Source organism: Clarias gariepinus, chromosome 3, assembly GCF_024256425.1.
Source record: "Clarias gariepinus isolate MV-2021 ecotype Netherlands chromosome 3, CGAR_prim_01v2, whole genome shotgun sequence".
NCBI classification, from domain to species: domain Eukaryota; kingdom Metazoa; phylum Chordata; class Actinopteri; order Siluriformes; family Clariidae; genus Clarias; species Clarias gariepinus.
Window position 1 is genome coordinate 41167860 of NC_071102.1, and position 27059 is coordinate 41194918.

Sequence of the window (27059 nt, forward strand, 5' to 3'; positions counted from 1 at the left end):
CAATAGGATTCAGGTCAGGACTTTGACTAGGCCACTCCAAAGTCTTCATTTTGTTTTTCTTCAGCCATTCAGAGGTGGATTTGCTGGTGTGTTTTGGGTCATTGTCCTGCTGCAGCACCCAAGATCGCTTCAGCTTGAGTTGATGAACAGATGGCCGGACATTCTCCTTCAGGATTTTTTGGTAGACAGTAGAATTCATGGTTCCATTTATCACAGCAAGCCTTCCAGGTCCTGAAGCAGCAAAACAACCCCAGACCATCACACTACCACCACCATATTTTACTGTTGGTATGATGTTCTTTTTCTGAAATGCTGTGTTACTTTTACGCCAGATGTAACGGGACACGCACCTTCCAAAAAGTTCAACTTTTGTCTCGTCGGTCCACAAGGTATTTTCCCAAAAGTCTTGGCAATCATTGAGATGTTTTTTAGCAAAATTGAGACGAGCCTTAATGTTCTTTTTGCTTAAAAGTTGTTTGCGCCTTGGAAATCTGCCATGCAGGCCGTTTTTGCCCAGTCTCTTTCTTATGGTGGAGTTGTGAACACTGACCTTAATTGAGACAAATGAGGCCAGCAGTTCTTTAGATGTTGTCCTGGGGTCTTTTGTGGCCTCTCGGATGAGTCGTCTTTGCGCTCTTGGGGTAATTTTGGTCGGTCGGCCACTCCTGGGAAGGTTCACCACTGTTCCATGTTTTTGCCATTTGTGGATAATGGCTCTCACTGTGGTTCGCTGGAGTCCCAAAGCTTTAGAAATGGCTTTATAACCTTTACCAGACTGATAGATCTCAATTACTTTTGTTCTCATTTGTTCCTGAATTTCTTTGGATCTTGGCATGATGTCTAGCTTTTGAGGTGCTTTTGGTCTACTTCTCTGTGTCAGGTAGCTCCTATTTAAGTGATTTCTTGATTGAAACAGGTGTGGCAGTAATCAGGCCTGGGGGTGACTACAGAAATTGAACTCAGGTGTGATAAACCACAGTTAAGTTATTTTTTAACAAGGGGGGCAATCACTTTTTCACACAGGGCCATGTAGATTTGGAGTTTTTTTTTCCCCTTAACAACGTAAAACTTCATTTAAAAACTGCATTTTGTGTTCAATTATGTTATCTTTGACTAATAGTAAACGGTTTTTGATGAGCAGAAACATTTAAGTGTGACAAACATGCAAAAGAATAAGAAATCAGGAAGGGGGCAAATAGTTTTTCACACCACTGTATATACACACAGTTCAGAAAGTCTTCACAGCGCATCACTTTTTCCACATTTTGTTATGTCACAGCCTTGATCTAAAAAGGATTAAATTCATTTTTCCCTTAGAATTCTACACACAACACCCCATAATTTTTTTTAACTGTAATAAATTTGCAAAAATCTCAAGTAAACTTTTTTCATGTTGTCATTATGAGGTGTTGTGTGTGAAAAAAGTGATGAGCTGTGGATACTTTCCGAATGCACTGTGTGTGTGTGTGTGTGTGTGTGTGTGTGTGTGTGTGTATATATATGATCACCACATGGGAAAGAGATGCGATGCCTTGTTTCTGTGGTGCTACCCCAGTCATCCATTATACTGTATATTATATATCACAGTATATACTGTATAAAATATACAGTATAATGTATGACTGGGGTAGCACCACAGAAACAAGGCATGGCATCTCTTTCCTATGTGGTGATCAAACAGCAGCGTTCAGTTTACTTGCCTTTAAATCACATAGCATTGCTCCCCCCCACATCTTCATTCGATTCCCGGCCAGGCTCGATTGCTGTCTCTGTGTACATGGAGTTTGCATGTTCTTCCCGTGCTTGGTGGGTTTTCTCCGCGTACTCCGGCTTCCTCAGACAGTCCAAAGACATGCATATTAGGCTATTAGGCATATTAGCATTTACAAATTGCCTGTACTGAGTGTGTGAATGTGTATGTGTGTGCCTTGCAATGGATTGGCACCCTATCCAGGGTCTCCTGGGATAGACTCCAGGTTAAGCGAGTGATAATGAGTTTAACACACGGGTGGCACCACAAACACGAGGCGAGATCTTACAGAAAAAGAGTAATTTTATTTAAAAAATGTAGTAGGAGAAGGTTAAAGGAGGGGAAAAGGGAAGGAAAGTGGTGCGGGTCTAGTGGCAGTGCCTAGCTGGCATATGGGCACGAGGCTGGTGAGCGATGGCAGCGGGCAGAGTAGCAGCTCTCCTGCTCTCCGCAGGGTGTGGCCTTCACACACCTGCACAAGGGAGGCTGCCTACTTAGTGACCCTACGGAGTGACTGAGCAGCGACAACAGATTGTGGCACACGCCCATCATTGGCGCACGCCGTGACAATAATGGACAGGGGCAGTGGATAATATTTTTCAATTCAATTCAATTCAATTCAATTGTATTTGTATAGCGCTTTTAGCAACTGGCATTGTCCCAAAGCAGCTTAACACAATCAAAAGAATTATTTAAGTTTTCTATGGAATTTGAATGTGTATGTGTATTGTGAATGCTTGCAAAACAAAACTAGAAAATGTACATTGTGGGCTGTCCTCATTAGGTTAGGACTTTAAATAAACAAAGCAAACAAATTGAAAAAGGACTGAAACAACGATACAGAAAATAACAATCACAACTACATTGCCAACAGTATACAAACAGATAAAAGTCGATCAATCTACTGATCCTAGGGCTATTTATACAACTCCACTAAACAAGCTACAAGCGATTGCTATTAAAGCAAGACACAGAACTGCACGAAGTCTAAAAGGAAGTCAGAATAGAAACCAAGTCAATGGGTTTGTCCCTGACTGGAAAGCTGTGTGTTTCTTTTGCATCCTCTTGCTCTTTTGGGATCAGGGCAAGAGCAATCCATTACTTTTATTTATCCATTAAATTAATTAATTAGCATTAAATCCAAAATCTGTGGGACACAGGTCAAAAGGCCAACACCAATAGGATACAGCGTGCAAAATCAGCGTGCTGAATTTGATATATTATTATTATTATTATTATTTGTAGGCATGTTCTCTTAGGCAGAGGTTAACTTCACTATTTCACTTTGCATACTATTTTTTTTTTTTCTTTAAATTTAGTCCTGTCCAATTCTTTTTCCCGATTTTCTCCCCAATCTAGTCGTGGCCAATTCCTCCCCGTCACTAGGGGGCTCCCACATTAAGGCTACTACAACCACTCAGTCGGGAGGGCGAAAGCTATCCCGTGTTTCCTCCGAACCACGTGACGCGAGCCGACCGCATCTTTTCGAACTGCTCGCTCACGCACCGTTAGGGGCGGAGTAACACACTCGGAGGAAAGCGCTAGCCGCCCCTTCCGCGTGCGCGAGCTCACAGACGCCCCTGATTGGCTGTAGAGCCGTGATTAATGTGGGAGCGCGAGTACCTCTCATCCCTCCCCCCTGAGAGAGCTCGGCCAATCAGCTCTCTCTGTGCCTCCGGCTGTGAGAGGAAAACAGCATCACCCAGGGTTCGAACCAGCGATCTCCGGATGATAGGGCGAGCGCTTTACCACTGCGCCACTCGAAGGCCCGCATACTATTTTTTTTTTATAGTAAGTAGGTACAAGTACTCCACCGACCTCCAAAAGACATATCTTTGTTAACTTTACATAAAATATACAAAATCTAAAAAGTATTGGAACAGGGTATCATAAATATTTATATTTACAGGCTTATGTTGTGCTTTTTGAGGTTCATTTAGGGCTATGAAGGCGACACACTTGACTAAACACATCATTCTAGTTACACTTTAAAATGAGGAAGGAAACTAGTGGGGTTTGTCAATTTCAGTTTTAATTTCAACGCAAATAACACAACAGATCAGAGCTTGATGAAAGATAGGTAAGCATTATTGCTCTTATATATTTTTTTTTATATGGTACAGTACACTGTAGTTTATCTAATAGGACTAAAAAAAGGATTTAGTATAAAGTGGAAGTGAAAGCATGATGCTTCTTGTTTTATTGCATAAACAGTAGAAGTTCAGGGGTACAGTAGCTCTGAACTACTGAACTGCGAGTTTTGAAATTGCTGTCTCATTATTTCTCTGTAGTAACTTGTTATTTTTGTCTTATAACTTATTACATCATATCCATTTTTAAGAAATATCTCAGTAGCTTGTTTTTGGTATTCTGTTGTATTTTGGACTTATGTTTACCTCCCATAATTGACCAAGAAGACAAATAATCATAAAAGAACCTGATGCTCAAATTCACCAGCTTTCCAACTTTCTTGAAACAGTTTTTTATGAAACTTTATATTATCACTTTATAAACTTTATTCCTTATGTTGCCTCAGACAATCTTTTTTCGTTGGAATAATCAAAAGTTAAAATAAAGACATGTTAAGTCCCAATAAATACCATAGCATTTCAGCTTTGTTCACCACTTCCTGTACATTTCAGGGCTTCTGTAAGATAAAAACGTTTCCTAATTGTGTAATTTTCTGTCTGCATCACTTGGTGACATAACCATCACTGTGTTATTTCTACAGTGTGTGTGATTATATGATAAACAATAAATCAATGCCATGCATGTTTACTACTAAATAATATCTGTCTTTAATAAAGGGGCAATGCAGCCATGCTAGCTAGAAAAAGAAACCCTTCTGCTGCAGTCATTCTCATATTGCTTGCAGGTAAGGGTTTTATTTATTTATTTATTTATTTATTTATATTATTTAACTTGTTTATTAAATTTATATTTGTGGTCTTGTGTCTTATGTCATGTGCTTGACTTCAGTTGATCACTGTTAGATAATTATGTATCTCATGACATCTCATAGTCCATACTGCATTATCCTGTGTAAAGGGGGGGGGATTTGTGGGGGGTCTGGAGCCTATCCCAGGAGACTTAGAGCATGAGGCTGGTTACATACTGGACAGGGTGCCAATCCATCGCAGGACAGATAATTATAATAATATAAGCTATTGTGCTGCTCTCAAATTAGGACTTACTTTGTTTTACTGTACCTCCTTTGATCAGATTTAGCACTGTTTGTGCGTGTGTGTGTGTATGTTCCAGGTGTTCAGGCTCAGCACAGTGTAACTCTCTCCTCTCAGAGTCTCTGTGTTCTTACTGGGTCTACAGTAAAAATCCCCTGTACATTTACACCACCTGATCACTCCAGTGTCACACAGAGAGAGTGGTATCGAGTCCAGAGCTCTGAAGGAGAACCACAAGACCTGAGCACAGATCCACAATACTCAGGACGAGTGTCTGTAAGCACAGGGATGTCTGACTGTGAGCTGACAGTGAGGAATGTGAGAGTGAGTGACTCTGGAGTTTATAAGTTTAGATTTAAAACAGAGACAAGTGACTGGATATCAGCCTCATCTGGATTTAATCTGACTGTTACAGTTAGTGACACACACACACACACACACACACACACACACACACACACACACACACACTGAGTATCTGGGTTTCAAAAGTATAAGATCATTGCCATTAAAATACTACATGACAAAATAATTTTACTTTCAGATCTGAGTGTTGTATCAAACATGGATGAGACTGAGCTGAGATGTCGCACCACCTGCACTCCGTCTAACAAGACAAATTACATCTGGTACAAGAACGGACAGCGTGTTAATTACCAGAACGGAAATAAACTACCAGTATCTAAGAGTGATTGGGATTCAGGCAGCTACTCCTGTGCTGTAGGAGGACATGAGGATCTTCGCTCTCCTGCTGTCTGTAAGAACTCACTTTACACTTCACTCACTCCGTCATCATCTCACTGCCAGCTTGTTGGATTACAATAACTCATATGCACGACTGAGTAATGCTGTATAGTATATGATCTACAGTATATTTTTCTAATTTAGATGTCGGTTCTAATTCAGGGTTATTTGTTTCAGGTTTATTTAATGAGAAGAAGTGCTGGAGTGTGACTTACTCCACCCAGACTATCTGCTCTCTGATTGGCTCATCAGTGGACATGTACAGTTATTACACCTACCCTCATCAGTACAATATCACAAAAGTGTTCTTGTTCATTAAAGATCAGGCTGATGGTGAGCCTGTGGATGTGACGGAGAATGAGGAGTATCAGGGCCGAGTGCAGTACACACAGAGCTCCCAGAATAACTGTAGTCTGAGAATCACTAACCTGACAGAGAGAGACCCTCAGACATACAAATTCAGATTCCTTACTAATTATCCTACAGGAAAGTACACAGGAGAACCTGGAGTCTCTCTGTCTGTCACAGGTAATGTGTACTGTATTCTGTACATTTACCATCGAAAATCAGCACAGTATACATGGGAATAATTATGACTCATGCTTATTAATTTCAGATCTGAAGGTTACAGTATCAGACTGGAGAGACCAGTACATGAATCTGAGCTGTATCACCAGCTGCACTCTGTCTAACAACCCCACTTACATCTGGCACGAGAACGGACAGCGTGTGTCTGACTGTAAATCTGCCTCCTGCTCTGTAGCTGCAGTCAGTGGTGCGGTCAGTTACAGCTGTGCTGTTGAAGGCCATGACAGTCTCCTCTCTCCTCCAGTGTGTGAGTGTGGATTTTCCTTACACTTCTCCATCATGAACTAGATAGGGCTGTATTATTTAAGTTCAAGAGTCAAGTGCTCTTAAAGTGCCTTAGACCTGTTAGTACTCCCAAGTGGAAAAGAGATTACCCAATATTAGAACATTACTGTACTTATTGGAGCCCAAACTGTGCGTGAATGTACGGTCAACAATATCCATTTCCTAACTGGCCATTTCATGCAATAACACATTTACACTGGAACATTAAACGCCTGTTCAGCAAGAATAGAATGATATTCCATATTTCAAAAGCTAATTTCCATTACAAGGGTTTGGTCCAGTTAAATCCAACTGTCATCCATACTCCTTCTATCATGTATGATCATGTTGTAGTTATGTGGTTTACTCATAGAAAACTGGTAGTAGTCCAGTGTTGGTGGTAGACCCACTTTATTGTGACCCATTACAATTTCTTAAAGCATTTCATAATAATGGGAGTTACTGCAATCCATGTAAACTAAATGGATGTGGTTCAAGCATGATGCAGTAGGTTGCTTAGGTACCAGTATGATAGATTTCTTTAGGCATGTTGGAACACTAACCTGCGCCAGTGACAGGTTGAGTACATCAGTGAAAACCAGTGCCAGTATTTAGGGATTCTATTATGACTAAAATTCATCAAATAAGTGTCAGATTTCTAATTCTTCATAATTTTCTAACCAGATTCCCTAAAAACACCAGTGCAGTGGTTCTTTCTTCTAGAGCCATTGTGGCCATATGCACGACACATTAAACTCCATGTGAGTTAATCCTCAAAATCTTCAGTATACGTCTTGAGGCATTACAGCTGGCATTCACATGGTTTCACATAAATAAACAAACACAGCTAAAAGCCACAGATGTCACAGGTGCACTGATTTAACTCACCATGTTGTGCACATGAAACCACAGAAAGAGTAAGCAAATGTGGAGATGGAGTTACTGCAAGCATGAGAAACTTAAATTTGCTCAAAATACCAAGTGGCTTCCTGTTATACAAAAGCATTTCTGTTTGCCCAGTTGAATGACTGCTCTTACTTGATTTCATTTATGGACTGCTTTCGTTTATACTTAACATAAAATAATTTAGCTTCCAAAAACTATCAGAAGGTTATGTTCCTGATTTAAATAAAAATTCAAAATGACACTGACTCAATAGCTCAATCCAGATTAAAGCTCATTAACTGAGGCACAGATGTACAGGCTCTCAAAATTAGGAGCTCATACAATATAAATATTTCCAAAATGGATTTTATAATTGAATTTTCAAATACCGTGATTTTTGTGTGGATCCTCATGTGAACAGTAAAAAAAAAAAAAAAAGAGGTCCAGTGTTTTTAATATAAAGATCTTATGCATGTTTTTTAGATTCCCCTAAAAACACCAGAGCAGTGGTTCTTCCCTCTGGAGACACAGTGGAGGGGGATTCAGTGACTCTGAGCTGTAGCAGTGATGCAAACCCTCCTGTTCTCAATTACACCTGGTTTAGGCAGAGAGCAGCTGCAGACACACTGCTGACAACAGGCCAAACGTTCAGCATCAGCAACATCAGCTCCCAGCACAGCGGACTGTACTACTGCACCGCTCACAACCAGCTGGGACAGCACAACTCCACACCAACACTCCTGGATGTGTTATGTAGGTGCCATGCCTTACGACTAGGTTTGCTTTTCTTTCATGCAAACATGCTTGCCTGCGGAAACCAGTTCCAGTTTGGGTATTAGAAAGTTAACGTTGAAAATATTTACATTGTAACAGTCTTTCCCTAAATTGCATGTACAATATTTTAAAAAGCTAAAAATGTAATATTAATGGCATAATCTTTACCAGAGTTTTGGTAATGCGGGTTTTTCTTTACAGTCACATATCTTTATTTATACTGTAAATGCCAAATACCATGAATTGCCAGGCTTATTCAATGGGCATAGCTGATTTTAAATTTTGTAACATTAAAACTGATAGCTGAAAATAAGAAAAAATATTGACAGACAGGTTCAATTACTTAAATAAGAGTGAAGTGTGAGACACAATGGCTTAAAAACACACTAAAAACAAGATGAACAAACAAAAAAAAACAACACTTTAAACAAAAGAAAACAGATTACAAAAAAATGGGTCAGACAATAGTCAATTGTTATACAATTTTTTTTAGTCTAGTTGAATGGCAGTTCTTACTTGACTTAATTTATGGATTGCTTTCATTTATACTTAATATGAAATGACTGAGCTTCCCAAAACTGTCATAAAGTTATGTTCCTAATTTAAATAAATTGCAAATTACATGACTCTATTTATATACCTCTATGGCTCAGTCCAGTTTGAAGCTGATTAATTGAGGCACACATGACTGAGTCTCATTTTGAAAATGGATTTCATAATTGCATTTTCAAATACAACATTTCTTGTGTTGATGCTCATGTGAATAGTTTTTTTTAAAAAACAAGTCCCAGTGTGTCATGAGCCTGCACATTCAGCCCAGTACAGTACATCCAGGACATAATTCCACCCAGGGTTGATGATTACCTGAGCACACCTGTTACCATTCTGACAATCTACTCGTGGCTTTAAAAGAATGGTGAAAGCTCCACTCCTCAACGATTAATTTTACGTCCGTGCCTCTCGTGTCTTGCGATTTTTTCTAGTGATCTATTTCTGTGTTTGACCTCGTCTGTTTTCTGGATTTTGTCTTGTGCCTAGCTCTTTGGATTATCTTTCTCATTTTTTCTCCTTAAGTGTATGATCTCGCCAGCTTAACGCCATTGTTCTTGGACTGCACACCCGGATTTCTCTGCTCTCATTGAGGAGTAATGATTACTGACCCTGCTTTGTTTAACAGAACTCTTACCTTCACTTTTGGACTTGGAAACTACTATCAGATCCCTCAGTTTTTCAACGCCGCCTGTCTCTTCAACCACGATTCACATTATCTCCCTTAGCCTGTGTGTGTTTGTGGACACTTCCACATTCGCGGACCATAGTCAAGAGTGCTTTACCGGCATACTCAGGATCGCCCTCCCTGCCAAAATTAACTAACCAAAGACTAAATGGCATGATTGCACCCAGTATTCCTTTATTTATTGACATAAGTTCTTTTCAAGATTCCATCCCATGCTCTACTTTCAGGCTCGTGGTGATTCCCCCACATTATCGACATGCCTCCGATCTTATCACAGGGGATTTTCCCACACAACCTGGCCCCGGCCCTGACAGTATACATCGGCCATGATGAACCCAGTGGACTTGGATCAGTTGAGGCAGGTGCCTTACAACATGGGTCACTGCTGGGCTCTCACCAACAAAGCATCCAGCAGGTGACCCAGACTCTTTCCTCCATGGTCTCTCTAAGGACATCAAGGACCACCTGATCATCCAGGAAACTTTCCAGTGATTTATAAATCCTTGGTAAGGATAAGCCCCGAGAGGATCTTTAGTTTTTTGTTTTAGTTTCCAGGATCCCGTCCGTTCTCTCGTAGACGGCGGAGCTCTGTTTATTTTGTGTTTTTAGTTTTCTTTTTGTTTCCTTTTAAGTTTCTTAATTAATAATCCCACGCTATCTTCAAACGGAAAGGTCTTCTCATCTTCCCAGAAGATGTTCATTCAAATGTTTAATTGTGTAGAAAAGCACATACATGCCACAAAACAATTTTCACTCAACAATCTTCTGGCTGTATATAACACCTTAAAAAAAATAAAAAAAAGAAAGATAACTATAGTCAATGACAACTGTTTTTACAGATCATACAGCAAAAGCAACCCAACAGTGTAATTAAAGTACCCGAAATAACACAGAGTTTTGACCCAGCATAAACAACCCAACAATGTGTTTACAGAAACCTACTAGTAGTACTACTACTAATGAATGGAGAAAATGCAGTCAAAGCCCGGTGATTTTGCCTGCTGTTGCGTTGTATTCAGCGAGTAGCATATATTTTTTGTGTTTGTTTCATTTTATGTCTGTAGTTTTATCGATAAATCTGCTCATATCTGTGCACGCTTTTATCAGCCTTTTGATCAAAAAGCTGCACACGCAACTCACTTTCAATTTGCAAAAGGCAGTATTTGTTGTTTAGTGTATATTTAAAGCACATAAACACAATAAAACAATAATGTTTTAGATCCATATTCAACATTTTTGTATTTTTTGTTGTACTTCGTCTTTTTGTACACACGCGCAGGTGCGTTACAATGACAATAAGAATAATAACAATAATAATAAATTTGGAGCACTACTACTAATAATAATAATACTGAATGGAAAAGCCACGGCAAGTCGCAGGATCCCTTTTCTCTAATGTGTCACAGCTGCGTTTGGTTTTCTCAGTTGATTTGCGTTAAATTTAAGCCCAGCGTTTTGTCGTGAAGTAAGCTATTATGGTCAGTTTCTTTGTGGCTTGCTCTAATTAATTTTACCATCTGTGAATGTTCTTGGCTACGAGCTCGCCTTATGCCTAATTCAGTTTTCTCCACATCAACTGGACTCTTAACTGCTTCGGCTTGATTGCTTTTGTTTTTGGTTTGAATACGAATCAGTGAGTGTAACCGTCTTCACTCTCGCTACCAAACACCACTTTATACAACACTAGTGTAAGTACTCGTACGTGGAAAAGAGGAGGAAATGGACTTTGGGCCATACACGCACTCACTAACGTGTTGACCATCTCTTCATTTCTCAGAATCGCAGCAACCAAGTTTATCGCGGACTTGCTCATTCTTCCTAAAGGTGGTGCTGTGTTTCGATGACGTCATTTTTCAATCAATATATTTAGACTTTTCATTCAATACATTTAGTCTTTTCATTTAATATATATAGAGTTACATTCAATATTCTCACGTTTCATTTAATATATTCGGAATCCATTCAATATATTCATGGTTTGCATTCGATTTATAGAGAGTTTTCATTCAATTCTCTCATGAATATTTTCCTAAACGGCTTGCCATAATATATATAAAATGCCCAAATTGTGCCCAATTAGCCCTTTTCCTTTCCCGTTGTCATGTCACTTGTTAGTGTTACAAGGTCTCAGGTGTCCTTGGGGAGCAGGTGTGTTAAATTTGGTGTTATCGCTCTTACACTCTCATACTGGTCACTAGACCTTTAACATGGCACCTCATAGCAAAGAATTCTCGGAGGATCTGAAAGAAAGAATTATTGCTCCACACAAAGATGGCCTAGGCTATAAGAAGATTGCTAACACCCTGAAACTGAGCTGCAACACGGTGGCTAAGACCATACAGCGATTTAAAAGGAGAGGTTCCACTCAGAACAGGCCCCGCCATGGTAGACTGGTTGAGTGCACATGCTCAGTGTCATGTCCAGAGGTTGGCTTTTGAAAATAGACGTGTGAGTGCTGCCAGCATTGCTGCAGGGCTCAAACCATATGCCGCACACTGCATCGAATTGGTCTGCATGGCTGTCGTCCCAGAAGAAAGCCTCTTCTAAAGATGGTGTACAAGAAAGCCCGCAAACAGTTTGCTAAAGACAAGCAGACTAAGGACATGGAATACTGGAACCACATCCTGTGGTCTGATGAGACCAAGATAAACTTGGTGTCAAGCGTGTGTGGCTGCGACCAGGTGAGGAGTACAAAGACAGATGTGTCTTGCCTACAATCAAGCATGGTGGTGGGGGTGTCATGGTTTGGGGCTGCATGAGTGCTGCCGGCACTGGGGAACTACAGTTCATTGAGGAAACCATGAATGCCAACATGTACTGTGCCATACTGAAGAAGAGCATGATCCCCTGCCTTCGGAAACTGGGCCGTAGAGCAGTATTCCAACATGATAATGACCCCAAACACACTTCCAAGACAACCACTGCCTTGCTGAAGAAACTGAGGGTAAAGTGCTGGACTGGCCAAGCATGTCTCCAGACCTAAATCCTATTGAGCATCTGTGGGGCATCCTCAAACGGGAGGTGGAGAAGCGCAAGGTGTCTAACATCCACCAGCTTCGTGACGTGATCAAGGAGGAGTGAAAGAGAATTCCCGTGGCAACCTGTGAAGCTCTAGTGAACTCCATGCCCAAGAGAGTTAAGGCAGTGCTGGAAAATAATGGTGGCCACACAAAATATTGACACTGGGCACAGAATATTTTCATTTAGGGGTGTACTCACTTTTGTTGCCAGCAGTTCAGACATTAATGGCTGTGTGTTGAGTTATTTTGAGGGAACATCAACTTAACACCATTATACAAGCTGTACACTAATTACTTTACATTCTATCAGAGTTTCATATCTTTAGCGTTGTCCCTTGAAAAGATATAATAAAATATTGACAAAAATGTGAGAGGTGTATTCACTTTTGTGAGACACTATATACTGTATATATATATATATATATATATATATATAAATATATATAAATATATATAAATATATATAAAAACTGCATATATGGAATGAAACCTGAAATAGTTACATATAGCTAGTATGCGCGATCCCTTGCGCCATCTGCTGAGAGAAATAAGAATCGCAGGTTGGAAAAGGCAGGAAACAGCATGACCGCCACGCAGCTGTCAGCAATTTTATGTAAATAAGAGCAAAATAGCTTTATACTGGCTTTTACTGATGCGATTTTGAAAATCTAAGCATGCTGGGTGATTAAGCTCACAGATCTAGGAAAAGTCATGAAAGGAGGGTCCTGGAATTTAATCGAGTGTGAAGTATTTTTTTCCCCCATTGCGGTCAAATGACCGGTACTCTGTGCTTCTAGTGTTAAGACACTCTCCTGTAAGATTCATTGGCTCATTCACCATCTCCAAGATCATCAATCCTTGCACAGTCAGAGTGCTCTACCATCCACTATGCATAAACCCCTATTTCCATGTCTCCCAGATAAAACCCAAAATATCTTATCCATTATGATATTGGTAATTTGCTTACACGCAAAGCTTCTCTCCCCTTCTCCTGCTGCGCCTGCATGCTAAACTTCTCTGAGCATTAATAATGCTTTTAAAAGACTGTATGCTATTGGGACTGTCACTCTCGTTCAGCCCTGGTCCTGACACAGTGTTTTTAATTATAAGACCTTGTGCCTGTTTTTAGATTTCCCTAAAAAAACCAAAGCAGTGGTTCTTCCCTGTGGAGACACAGTGGAGGGGGATTCAGTGACTTTGAGCTGTAGCAGTGATGCAAACCCTCCTGTTCTCAATTACACCTGGTTCAGAGCTGCAGACACAATGCTGACAACAGGCCAGAATTACAGCATCAGCAACATCAGCTCCCAACATAGCGGACTGTACTACTGCACCGCTCACAACCATCTGGGACAGCAGAACTCTACACCAACACACCTTGATGTCTTATGTAGGTACCAGTTTTTTAAATCTAAATATAATACATTCAATATCTAATCAAACATCTCTTCTGATCAGACGCTCCTCGAATAACGACTGTGACTGCCGTTTCATCTGTTTCTGGTGATTTAGTCACACTGTTGTGCAAAAGTGATTCAAACCCCATCAGCAATTACACCTGGAACAGGAGAACAAAAGGAGGTGTGAAACTGACTGGAAATGCCATTAATTTAACTTTACACTTAGGAGCAGATGGACTTTATGTCTGTACAGCAACAAATCAGTTAGGATCATCTAATTCATCAGGATGGGCATATACAGCAGGTACTCACTTATCACGAGCAAGCCATTTTTGTGTTTGGTGAGATCATACATTGCGTTTTTTAAATTATATTTGCCTCTTTGTTTTCCATCAATCTTTTAAACATGCTTGTTGTTGCTTACTAATACAGATAAAAGACATGGGAAATATGCAGGTTCTGCAGTCACTGTCGTTCTGGTTCTAATAGTCATTGCTATCATTCTGTGGATGAGGTAAGAACCCAAAATTATATATAAATTTCTTATGTATTATATACTAAATTCTAAGAAACCCCTTTACACATAACCCAGTTAATACATAGCCAACACAATTAGGCTAACATCACAAGAGTTAATAATTAAGACCAATTAATTTCAGACTTAGAATCCTCAGTAAATCTCTTGTAAAGTAGATATTCAGATGGTCTCAAATAAATGCAGACAAAACTAAAACCTACAAATTTAGCTCACCGTGTGGTTCACATGCTGGTGACATAATTGTTTTATTACATACATTCCAACAGAAAAAGAGCATCAATGGTCAGTACCAGCTGTGAGGAGTGGAGCATGGTGAGTTTTAACAAGGTGAAAAGCAGTGAAAATTCCAAGCTGTTTTTAAGTATAAATCATTTGTTCCTTAAAAAAAGTTTAAGTAAATACAACTTTTCAAAAACTTGATAAACGATAGACATTCTAAGGTCTTTATTTGTATATTCATATGAGACACCCTCTTTCTCTCTTTCAGAATGACTCTGTTCATATATATGATAACATCTCAGCCATGACATCTGATCCCACACAAACAGGCTCCTCAGAAGATCAGGACAACTTTCAATACTCAACTATTTATTTCAGTCAATTCCCTACAGATAAATTGGCTATTTACTCAAATGTTCAACTGCCAAACTCTGTAAAACAAGAAGAGGAAGTAGAATACGCCACAGTAAGCCACGTCAAACCAAGAGTTGTTGGGTAGGTGATGTAAATGAACTCATCATATATACTTACATTTATATATAAACCTTCACCTAATAAGTTGCACAATGATGTATATACACCACTATTCACACTTGTGGTAGATGATAAAAATGCATTTTTTGCTAAGTACTTGTACTATACACTGACAATAAAGTTCTTGTCCAAGCAACCAAACAAAGAGCAAGTGTGACAATTTTACCAGAAGAATTTGGCATAATCTCTAGCATGCCCAGTAAAACAGTAAAAAAAAGTTTTACCTCTAAAACTGCACTGATCTCTATCCAAGTTTTACTACAAATGCTGTCTGTGTTTATTTTATTACCTTTTAATGCACTTTATAATTTTTTAAATTATTATTATTCATATAGATATGTTTTTAAAAGTCCAAAACGTTTGTACAGTACTGGAAGTTAAATAGCTGTTAGGTTTACTAAGTGTGCTAGAGAATGACATTTTTTATTAATAAATGAATTTATAAATTATTATTAAGGTATGTTTGGAAATAGTGAAGGGTTTTGTACATAATACAGATGACAAAATTTGTACTACAGATAATACACAGACACACACACAGATGTGGCCATAAAGATTGCACGTGCGGCAATTTATTTACGGGGTACCGATGAATCCCACTATATTAAAATTTAAATAAATGTGTCTGCTTTACAGTATATGAAGCAGATGCTGCATGAAAGGAGTGTATCTAAAAGCCAAACCAAATTGCTCTTTTATTGCTTTTAATTCAGGTTTTTAAATCTGCTTATACTATAGATATGTTGGTTACATTTTTAAAAGTATCTGATAAATGTACACCCTCAATCTCACGTCTGTTTAATTTGGGGTGAAGTTTGTAGCTGTTTACCTACCGCTGTACAGTAGTTGTTGAGCTCTGAGAAGGCCGAGGGGAACCTACTGTAAGTCAATTCACCCAATCATACCCGCCAGCTACTAGAACTAAATTATCTTCCTGTTCAGATGAAAGGACTGGGCCAGACTGGACAATTTTCTCATCCTCTCAGGGGATAAAGAGGCCATCTTTAGTTGAGAGTCCAGTGAAATAAAACCATAAAAACAGTGTCTGTTGTTGATTGCTCGTACTATTACTATTCCAATGTACTTCATGACTGCGGGTAGGCCAGTAGGGACTAGTTGTCCAGATATGCTAGAATTTTTATTCCTGCACACTAAAAGGGATGAAAATCTTTTGAAACCACCCTGCAATCAGCCTGAACACGCTTCACCTGGTGGCGTGTCTATTTAAGGGTCCTAAAACTGTACCTCCGCACTCTGTGATCATTTAGGTAGCACTGGTAAGGCATCAGGGCCAAAGACAAAAAAAAGCAAAAAGACAAACCGCGCATAAACTACAAGACAATCTTCCTAAGACGCCGGCGGGAGATGACACGCCTCAGTTCAGCATGTGCTCTTAGTTCAAGTTCATAGTGCAAAGCGCAAATAAAGAAATTCTCTCTAATATTTCCTCAGTAAGTGCATGGCCTGAGAGGATATAGTTTTTAATGTCTAGTTTTTAGAGCCCTGTCTGGTCTTGTGCACCTGTTTATTTTGTGTTTTCAGGTATCTTTTGTTTGTTTTTTTAGTTTCCTAATTAATAGTTTTTGTGGAATAGTTCTTGCAAGAACAATATTGTTTAAGAGCATTGGCAAAACCCATCAGGCACCATGATGAAACTGGCCCTCATGAAGACCTTCCCAGAAAAGCAAGCCGAAAACTTAGCGCTGCTGCAGAGGAGAAGTTCATTTAGAGTTACCTACCCCACCAATTAACAAACAGCACTTCAGATTAGAGCCGTTATGAAGGCTTTACAGATCATGAGTAGCAGGGGTATCTCAAAATTAGCTGTTGAGAAGATTAATGCATATTTTAGGCACCCTCCCCATTGAATTTGAAATAAATAAAAATCAGGAACAACATGGAGTTAAAAAGTTGAAACTTTTGAGCAGTAGTGTGTAAACATATACGGTACTGTGCCAAAGATTAAGGCCGGAAATAGTCAGAGAAGTCATATAGTTTAGAAAATTGTTCATATCCTACAAGAGATCCTAAATTTGTGTCAAGTTATACAAAATAGTCTCACTAGCGTGCTCCTTAAGTTACTGTGATTTCTTTTGTGCTGATTACACAGTCATGCTTAAATTTTTTACTTATTTCAATTGCACACAAAGTGAACACATGAACACTTGCTGAACTGTTCGTTTTTGTTATAGACATGAGTAAAATTTCTTTTTCAATTTCTTCCTTTGTTTCTATACTGTTTCCTGTGTGCTTTCTTTTATCATTTTGTCCTCATTTCTTGCCGCTCTTTTTGCCAGCACACTGTGACCTGGATACATTATCTTTTTCTTAGGAATTCAAATGTCTGCAATGTTTTCATATTTTACAGGGATGATGAAATCTACAAAAATCTGCAGCCCAACAAATAAGAAGAGTCCAAACTGATAATAAAATTAATAAAATTCTGTGGCAAATTTTCTATATTAAAATAAGGTCTATTAAAAAAAGAATATATGTTTTTATAATGTAAATTATAAAGTGAAGTGGTTTTGTGAAGGGGTTTGGTAATATGTTTATTATTATTTATATTAATATTGTATTATGGTTAAAAGCTTACATCAAATGATCTAGAAAATCTATTAAATACTAATCTGCAATAATTCCAGTTGATCATTGATTGTTTTTACCAACAGCAACTCCTTTGTCTTTTCTCATATTTAATTTGTAAAACTTTTTAAAAAATGGAGGTTTATGAAAGTGTACAAACATAAATGTGCCAATTTCCTAAACATATATACAATTCACACAATGCAATGTACATTTCTTTTTTTTTTTTTTATACCAACATTTAGATATCTAGTCGCACAAACAGTAATACAACTGGTAATATTGCTATTGCCACTAATGAAAGTATTATTTGCTATAGATGGTGCTGTTGCTATATTTGAACAACTCAATAAACTCTTTTTTTTCTGAAACAACCAAACATGAAGCATGTATTCTCTGACATGAAGTGCCACTGTAACAGAGAAATCAACTTGGAGCATTATTCCCAAATCCCAGTTACTTCCCCTGGGTCCATCAAATCAACATAATATCAATATGGCTTCAAACAGCATCATAAATGAACACCCTAACCAAGCTCATGTAACATAATGCCAGTGAGGAATTCTTGCAAATCTTACAAGCCCCAAGCGCTGTGACCACAATAACAAAAAGGATTGTGATCTGTGAAATGAATTAAAAGACTAAGACGAAAGAAACACCAGGACCATGTGATTCTTTCTCCAGATTATGTCTAACTGGAAACCATAGTTCCCGTCAGTATACGCACCCAGGAACAAATAACAACCGCTTAAAGGTTCTGGTCCCCCCTACGCTGTCTTATTCATTATTCCTCTTTTTTTCCTTTCATTACAGGACGTCCTGCTAATTGACTAATAATAATAATTCGCTGAATTCCAAAAGATGTTAGTCCTAATTTAAAGGAATAAAATGTTTTACTGTTTATAAGTACATATATCACCAAATGTGGTTGCACCAATTTGGGTGCACCACACGCTCCCCAGCAATAAAAGTGGCTCCTGACACTTAAAGTAAAACAACAGACAGATAACAATACATATAATAACAATTAACCTTCGTTACCTTTTAAGCATCTCAAAAAGTCTCTTATGCAGTGTCTCTAAATAGTCACTTAGTGTCTTTCACTTCAAAAGCAAGGAACTGCATATGGTATTTGCAAGTAAACTCAAATTGAAATAAAAATTTTATTTGTCACATACATATGTAGTGAAATGCTTACACGACCGCCTGTGACCAAAATAAATTTAGATTTAAATGCAATTAAGAAGTGGAATGAATGGAAAATAGTTGTCAATAGTTGTGAGTGACCACTTCTGTGCAGTGCTGCAGAAACATTGAAGAAACACAGAGATGATTAGTCCAGTGTGTTAACCTGGTTGAGAGACCGCATCGCCTGCGGGAAGAAGCTCCTCCTCAGTCTCTCTGTGTTTGCCTTCAGTAAGCGGAAGCGCTTTCCTGATCGCAACAGAGTGAACAGGGCTTGCTGTAGGGGGAGGGAGCTGTGGGAAAAAGGTATAGTAATACAATAAATGATACATTGCTGGCTGGACGTTGACTGCATTCACAGTTGGACAAAAACGATAGTCTGGCTGACCCAGGGATGGATAAGTGAATACCCTTGTTGGTCGTCTCTGCCTGGTGGACTGCCCAGAGCGGGATGATGCCTCTAGATTTAAGTCCTGTTCTGGTTCAAGACATGATGCTGGTTGGGGGCTGGACACTCAACTATCCATTTCCTTATGGAGCTGGGGTTCTTCCTGGCCATCATCCATCAGAAGTAAGTTTGTGCCTTTCACATTATCCATGCTTGTCACTTGTTCCTTTTCAGCATCAACGCATCGTTCTTGCTCCGGTTGACAATTCTTGTTTGATCCTGGTTTGCGATGTGACACTGTGAGTTTGCTTAGTTGCATGCAGATGCTCATTTCGAGGATAGTTAACAGGAGTACGAAACCAATAGAAAGGTGCATCATCTTCTAAGTCACTAATTTCTGGACTTTGTAATTGGTCAGGAGTCCTGACCTTTCTTCGGACCTTTTATCTCTCTTTTGTGGCTTGACAGTGGGGTTTTGGACTACAGTGGTTAATCAATCGGAATGTAGGTCCTACCGCCGCCGCGCTCGGCGGTACCGTTTGGCTTTGTGCGTTTGCTGGCTTTTACCGTTGAGTGGCGCTATATAACTACAGACTGACGCCTCATGCCTTAGTTCATTCTCTGCTGGATTAATGAGACACAGAGTTTTAGAACTGCACGTAGTAGCGGATAAAATCAAGTAAAACATTGTAGTTAAACAAATTTATAATCACAGAACTAAAATGACAAATGTAGAATTTAAATTAAATTAAATCTTATTAGGATCAAATTTAAACAAAATAAAATTTGTTTAAATTTTATGAAATTTTATCACGTGTAATTAGAAAAGACGCGTGTAGGGTTTTGTGTCATCTTATATCTTGTGTTCTTTAAATTTATAGTAGATTTATTAACTAAAATAAATGACCATAAAAATTATAACATTGTCAGGACGTTCTACTGCGTCAGCTAATGTTGGTCATTCAGCCCCGCTTGTGTTTGTGCGTTATTATAAGAATGAAATGCAGTAGGCTGTTATGATCTGTAAACGGGTTCGACCCATGTTGCACGGGCGGCACCATAAAGCACGGACACGAGGCGAGGTCTTACGGGAAAAGGGTAATTTATTTAGGTAAAATGGGGAAGGAAAGTGTTGAAGGAGGGAGAATGGAAAGAATGGGATAAAGGTTGTGCATGTGCAGTTCCGGGGGCTGTGCCACACTGGCATGCGGGCACACAGCTGATGCTAAGTGTTGGTGCAAGTGGCAGAACTGAGCACGCGGAGGCAGCGCTCCTGCACGCTCCCTCGTGACGGCGCTTCTCCCGCTGTCAATGGCCGGCGCGAGTTCTCGCTGACGCAAAAACCTAACCACACTTTTCCTCTTCGGCAGGCTATTGGAGTGAAGATGCCGCGGGAGCTCGCGCAGCTCTTTCTCGCGCCGTCCTCGCGACCGCGGAGATCAAAGGGCGGAATTCTAGTGTCCTTGTTTAAAGTCCCTGGGCCGCATCACATCGCCCCACTGATATGCTTCTTTCATATTCTCCATTACATCACGTACTTCCCAGACCTCAGACAAACCTCCGCGCCTTGCTTTTATAATGCGGAGCAAGCCCGAGGTCATATTAACGTTAATTATCGCCAGCCGGCACAAATAGGCGGCTCCCGTCCCTTTGCCGCCTATTCAGGTAGCCTACGGAGTGAGTGAGTAGTTATAGTAGATTTGGGCGTACACCCATCACACGCGCACGCCGTGGCAGATCATCATAATTGTCTTTAACTTGTATTTCATAAGGTTTTCCGAGCGGTGGTACAGCGCAACGGGGGTCATTATTTACTATTAAACATTAAACGAATTTACAAAACTTAATGCGTGCGATTAAGCGCTGATTCTACGTAGGAAAGTAAAGAAGAGGATCCTGATGCTCAACATTCCGGAGACCAAACCCCATTTAAATTAAATTAACAAATATTGCATGTAAATAACAATAGCCCACGTTTAAAAAAGCATTTTTATTTAGATTATAAAAAAAATAATCCTGCATCTGTTTTAGGTGTTCCAGCTGCCACTGTTCTAAAATTCAAATTAAATCAAATCTTATTAGGATCAAATTTAAGCACAATAAATGTTAACAGAGTGAGCCTTTTGATTTTATCACTTGTAATTCGAAAAAAAAGCGTGTATGGATTTGTGTCATCTTATTTCTTGTGTTCTTTAAATTTATAGTAGATTTATTAACTGAAATAAATGACCATAAAATTTAAACAGTGTTAGGACGTTCTACCGCGTCAGCAGATGTCGGTCTTTCAGCCCCGCTTGTGTTTTTGCGTTATTATAAGAATGAAATGCAGTAGACTGTTATGATTTGTAACGGGTTCGATCCATGTTACTCAAACAACTCAGTTCAGGTGTAAGTAAATGGATAGAAAGTAAATGTCTGTGCTGTTTGGGGGAGGGACATGCTAATGATTTGGTCGGCTCTGTGTGTGTGTGTGTGTGAGAGAGAGAGGGGTATCGCTGTCGTTTTCAGTGAAACAAAGGCTCAGCTGAAAAATGTTAGGCACATCAGTCACTTAACCCCCAATAAAAGGTATTTGAGTGTTATGATAGTTGTAATATAACAGATGCGCACTGAATACTAAACCTAAACCAGGCACGGAGATTATTGAACCAAGATAGCCCCCATACCCGTAAAAAAAAATAAATAAATACCAAAGAATATTATTGTGTATAGACTGATTAAAAACAATGCAATTTATCATAAGGAAAATAACAAGTTCTTCCATTCCAATGATTAAAAAAGGTAACAATGTCAACTTTAGAATCTAGAATCCAGGAGATTAAAATTACACAAATTGAAATCACTGAAAGTCTCCAGAAGAACCTCAGATTCAAGAGGTTTTTAAAGTGGGGAGAAGTGCATTTCAGTTCCTCTGAATGTATAGGTGAGAACAGCCGATTCACACCTGGGGAGGGTGAATAATTTGTATTTGAATGTTGTCTGGCATTGTAAAGCACTATAGTGACACTAAAAGAACAACCCAGGATTAATAGGAATTCTTATACTGCATAAACATTATTTAGCACAAAAAAATTCCTTGCGCTCGGGAAAACTATGCGTGCGGTTGAGCGCTTTTTAGATTATAGGAAATTAAAATGGAGGGTTTTTATTTAGACTATTAAAAAAATAACCTGCGTCTATTTTTAGGCGTGCCAGCTGCCACTTTTTAGTTAGAAGTTTTCAATACAGAGCTTATAATGCCCACATGACATGACGGAATAAGGCACGGCTGGTGATGATTGGGGTTTGTTGGGTTACAGTGGATTTTACTACGCGGTGTGAGTGCAATGGCCACCCGTCTGCTCGCGCTGACTCTGCTCTCCGCGGATGGCCGTACCGCCCCCCTCCCACCTCTCGCTCCTTTAAAGTCCCTGGGGCGCGTTCCATTTGCCCTGCTTGCATGGCGCACTTCCGCGTTGTTGCACGCACGTTGCATACACAGCGCGTAGTAAAATCCACTGTAACCCAACAAACCCCGAGTATTTTATAGTGCGGGGTGCAAGCCTGGGCAACGATAGCAACGATAGCTCACCAGTCATGTTTAATTCTGCGGTCCCGCGGCTTCGCATGTCTGAAGGGGAGGCCGCCTAACTAGTGAGCGAGGAGCGATATTGATTTGGGCGCACGCCGTGACAGGCTGAAAAAACTGTGTCGGATTAATGTGCAAAAACTATATAATAAAACTATATAAGACTACATGCCTTTATAAGACTCAACTTTTATTTAAGCGCACTCACAATAACGAAAAAACATTGTGATTTTGTAAGTGTTGTGATTTTGTAAGTGTTGTAAGCTGCGCTGCTCTGTATTGTTTTTGGTGAACTTGAGCGCGTTAGAAAATGAACGCAAACGTTTTTTTAAATGGTCAGAGTCAGTCTGCTTGCTGTTTTCCCGACGCATTCATAATCATTAGTCTACTTCTGCCGGTGCGCTCTGGAAAACTTCATGCATGCGGCTGAGCGCTGATTAAAACTATGGAGTAAATTAAAGAGGAGAATCACGATGCCGAGTCGAAGTCCTGAGCCCAAACCTCATTTAAATTAAATTAACAAATATTATAAGTAAAAAAACAATAGCCCACGTTTAGAAACCGTTTATAAATTCTTTCCGACATGAGTTGGCCCGGTGTTATGCGCAGAGCGCCGGGAGATTTCCTGAAGCTCAGAAATCACTGGGCATGTTTTCTAAATAGCCACTATCTTTAATAACTGATGGAGGTTTGAGCTGTATACACACGCATTCCTGCCTAAACAACTCTTAAAACTACACCTGTAACACAATAAACAGTAATATTTCAAACATTCTGCAGGCTGATATTTGGAGAAAGGAAAGAATAATGAATAAACCAGTTGTTGGGTCAAAATAACCCAACTAGGTGTTCATTTGTAAACTACATCTCATATAAGCCAACATGAGCAACCCAACAATGTGTTTAAAGTACCTGAAATAATCCAGAACTTAAATAACAATAAACCAATACAGAGATACGCTGTATAACGGTCACTGTTGTATTTACGGCAACGAGCGAAAATGTCACTTTGCGCCACCTGGCGGACATTTTACGAATGACTTTGAAATGCAACTGATTTATTTTGGCCGCTGACGTTTTTACGCGGCGGTAATAACCATTTCAATTGATCAACTACTGTATATCTACTGGCACATCATTTACCTGTAACAGTAAGTTCCTGTGTAGTGTACAGAGTGGACATCCCCCTGTCTCTGGACTTCAGGCCCTGTCTCCAGGCTGTAGTGTTACTCCTTTGCACCTTTTGTCATAGTGAATTCTACCTTTAAAGCTTAACTGTTGACTGTGCTTGCGATACAGTATGCCGCTACCATATTCCCTTTCCACTTATCAGCATATCCATGTGGCGTTTTATATCAGGAGGCCGAAAAGAAGATCTACTGGAAGACGAGGATGTCTGCTGTACATCAGGTAATGTGGTGAAAATCCTGTGGCCAGATGCTTGGTACTATAAGCGTGAATGACATGGGGCAAATGGCCCACACCGCCGAATTGTCTGAGAAATTTGAACAGTTCAATTCCCGACCCTGGTCGTGGTGGAGTTTAGATGGGTATCCGAACTTTGGAATAAAGTTATTAAACAATCAAAGCCACCTTTGCAAGACTCTAAGTGGAGGAAGTCGATACAAACTAGTTCAAGTGGAGCATTAGATCTTATGCTGCCCATGGGTGCTCTCTTTCATGTGTTGCTGGCTTCTTTTGCTCTATGCAGGGGCATTTCCTTGTGACATACTCCTCAATCTCTTGTTTCATGAAAGGCCAATAGAAACGCTCCCTCGCCAGACTCAAAACTTTTATAAATGGATGCCAAGATTAGTTGTTTCCGTTCTGTGGTCTTCCTGTACAGGAAGTATCAGTAGTAGATAGTAGCAGGTAGTAATTTTTTATATACATCAACTTCATTCTCTTAAAAGTATTTTGGTTTCAATGTCAGCTTAAGCTCGGTCCTCTTCTCACAGCGTGATGTCATTTTCCTTCATCTCTAAGACTTTCCCAATCACAGGATCTGCCCTTTGCTTTTGGACTAATGACTGATAGTCTGCAGTGGCTCTTCGAGAGGCTGATTTGAGGAAGCCAGGCTGAGGGCCGCAATCCATGGTATATCTCCTTGCTTGTCAAGTGGACAACGAGACAGCACATCTGCATTAATGTTGACTTTTCCTGGGCGATACTTTACGTCAAAGTGGAAATTTGAGAGTTGTCCCACCCAGCAATGTCCAACAGCATTTAGCTTAGCTGTGCTTAAAACATATGTCAGGGGATTAATATCTGTAAAGACGGTGAAATGGGGTTTATAGAACAGATGATGTTTAAATTTGTCACACACTGCTCATTTGAGGGCTAAAAACTCTAGTTTTCCGCTGTGCAAATGGTAGTTTTGTTCGGCTGGTGTTAGGGTAAGGAAACCGCTTCTATTTAATTTTCTGTGCGTTCATTTTACGCTTCGGAGGACCGGATATATCCCATGATCCTACTTGCTATATATAGGGAAATGCGGAAAAGGGGAAAATAAAAAAAAATAATTGTTGAAAAACTTTCCCAATCACAAGTTTTTCGCATTTCTTCATATACCACAAAAAACTTCCTTTAATCCGATCTGTCAGTTTTGACTTGGAGCAAGTCGTACAGAGGTTTTGCAGTACGTGAGAAGTCCTGCACGTATGTCCGATAATAACTCAGGAATCCCAGGAGCTGTCTGACATCTCCTACTGTCTTGGGTCTCCTGTGTTTGAGTGCCTGTACTGTCTCAATGTCTTTAGGGTCCACTTTCACTCCCTCCACAGACACTAGGCGACCAACATACCGAACCTCTTTGCGGAACAGCTCACACTTATCTGGTTTTAGTTTGACTCCATGGCCTTGAGAACTTCACGCAAAACTTCGACACATTCATTAAATGACTTTAAAAACAAAGCACATCTTCTAGGTAAGGAATACAGCACTCATTCCACAGCGTGTCAAGCATCTCCTCCATACTTTGTTGGAAAGCCGCCAGTGCATTGGTCAAACATAAGGGTATTCTCACCCACTCGTAGAGCCCCCATGGAGTTGTAAATGCGGTCATGTACCTTGATCTTTTAGCGATGAACCCTTGGTGATATGTCATGCCTTGGTCCAAGATGGAGAACCAGCTGTAACCTCCAAGTGAGTCTGAGAGGTCCTGGATTTGTGGAAGTGGATGTTTATCTGGGACAGTTTTGTTATTCAGGAGGCGGTAGTCGATGCATAAACATAGAGGTCTATCCCTCTTTCTAACACAGATGACAGGGGCTGCATAGTGGGACTGAGATTTTATTACCCACACTTTACCTAACAGTTCTTTCACTTCTCTGTAAAGGGGCTTTGGGATGGATGCGTAGGCTCTCTGGACTGCTGTGTCATCTTTAAGTCTGATTTTCATTTGTAGTGAGAGTATTTCCCCACCACAAATGAGTCACAAGAGAACGCCCGACACTCTTCAACTAACACCTTTTCGACTGACTTTTGTTGGTCTGGATTGAAGTGACTAAGGTCAGCTGGAGGCAGCCAGGGCTCAGTAGGAGGATCACAAGGAGAGGTGGTTTTGTCTATCCCTGTGGCCAATATTGTGATTGGGTTAGGTTGGTTTGAGGTGGTTGCTGGTGTTTCTGTTTCTTTTAGTTTGGTGACATGTTGGATTGTTCCCAGAGCTGTACATCTTGGCAGGAACACATCATCTTTTGAGTGGTTGGATATGGGAATCTTAACTTAGGGTCTGTGTGTCGTTAACTTTCAGGAGTCCCTCTCCTATACTTAGATGTCTTAAAGCAACATTATCTTCAACAGGCTCATACAGAACAAGGGGGTCAGAGATGGCAAAGTTCTGATGTACCCTGCACCATACTTGAACCGCTTTTCCAGCTGGAATAGTAACATTTTATTTTCCAACCTTCACTGTTGCCGGAGTACAGTCTGTCTGTTTCGGCACCTGTATGAAATTGACCATGGCCGCCACTTGCTCTTTATCAATTCCAAAAGCTCTGTGTAGAAGGCTGTAAAGTACGGCACTCGCATCTTTGTCTGATTGTGTCTTTGAATGATGAGCCCAAGCACATTTACTCAAACTAAGGGTTGAGGAAGTGGCAACTGACTAACTAGAAATGGGGCATTTACTGTAAGAATGGGGTCTTTGTGACCAGCGAGTGTAACAGTGAGTTCCACCCCCCATCATATGGGACT

General features: G+C 39.9%; 2 protein-coding genes and 1 long non-coding RNA gene across 3 annotated transcripts in view; all 3 read left to right on the forward strand.

Annotated features, from left to right (window-relative positions):
* LOC128518707 (uncharacterized) overlaps positions 1-27059 on the forward strand; it is a 48556-nt gene that overhangs the window by 9011 nt on the left and 12486 nt on the right. Inside the window, exon 5 of the mRNA XM_053491949.1 lies at positions 4558-4625. Within this exon, the coding sequence (XP_053347924.1) occupies positions 4558-4625 (68 nt within the window). The remainder of the gene's footprint in view (positions 1-4557; positions 4626-27059) is intronic.
* On the forward strand, positions 5477-8406 carry LOC128518541 (B-cell receptor CD22-like). Its single transcript, XM_053491697.1, has 4 exons — positions 5477-5689; positions 5854-6204; positions 6293-6511; positions 7897-8406. Exons 1-4 carry the CDS (start codon positions 5497-5499, stop codon positions 8250-8252), a joined length of 1119 nt encoding a protein of 372 aa, XP_053347672.1. The 5' UTR covers positions 5477-5496; the 3' UTR covers positions 8253-8406.
* Positions 9709-17735, forward strand: LOC128518558 (uncharacterized). Its single transcript, XR_008357743.1, has 6 exons — positions 9709-9930; positions 13574-14148; positions 14277-14358; positions 14649-14694; positions 14870-15096; positions 17504-17735. It is a non-coding gene; the product is annotated as an uncharacterized LOC128518558 (long non-coding RNA).

Coding starts and splice junctions, on each gene's coding strand:
- LOC128518541 (XM_053491697.1), top strand. CDS start 5,497: ATGGATGAGACTGAGCTGAGATGTCGCACCACCTGCACTCCGTCTAAC. Junction 5,690..5,853: donor TCTTCGCTCTCCTGCTGTCT/GTAAGAACTCAC, acceptor TATTTGTTTCAG/GTTTATTTAATGAGAAGAAG. Junction 6,205..6,292: donor AGTCTCTCTGTCTGTCACAG/GTAATGTGTACT, acceptor TATTAATTTCAG/ATCTGAAGGTTACAGTATCA.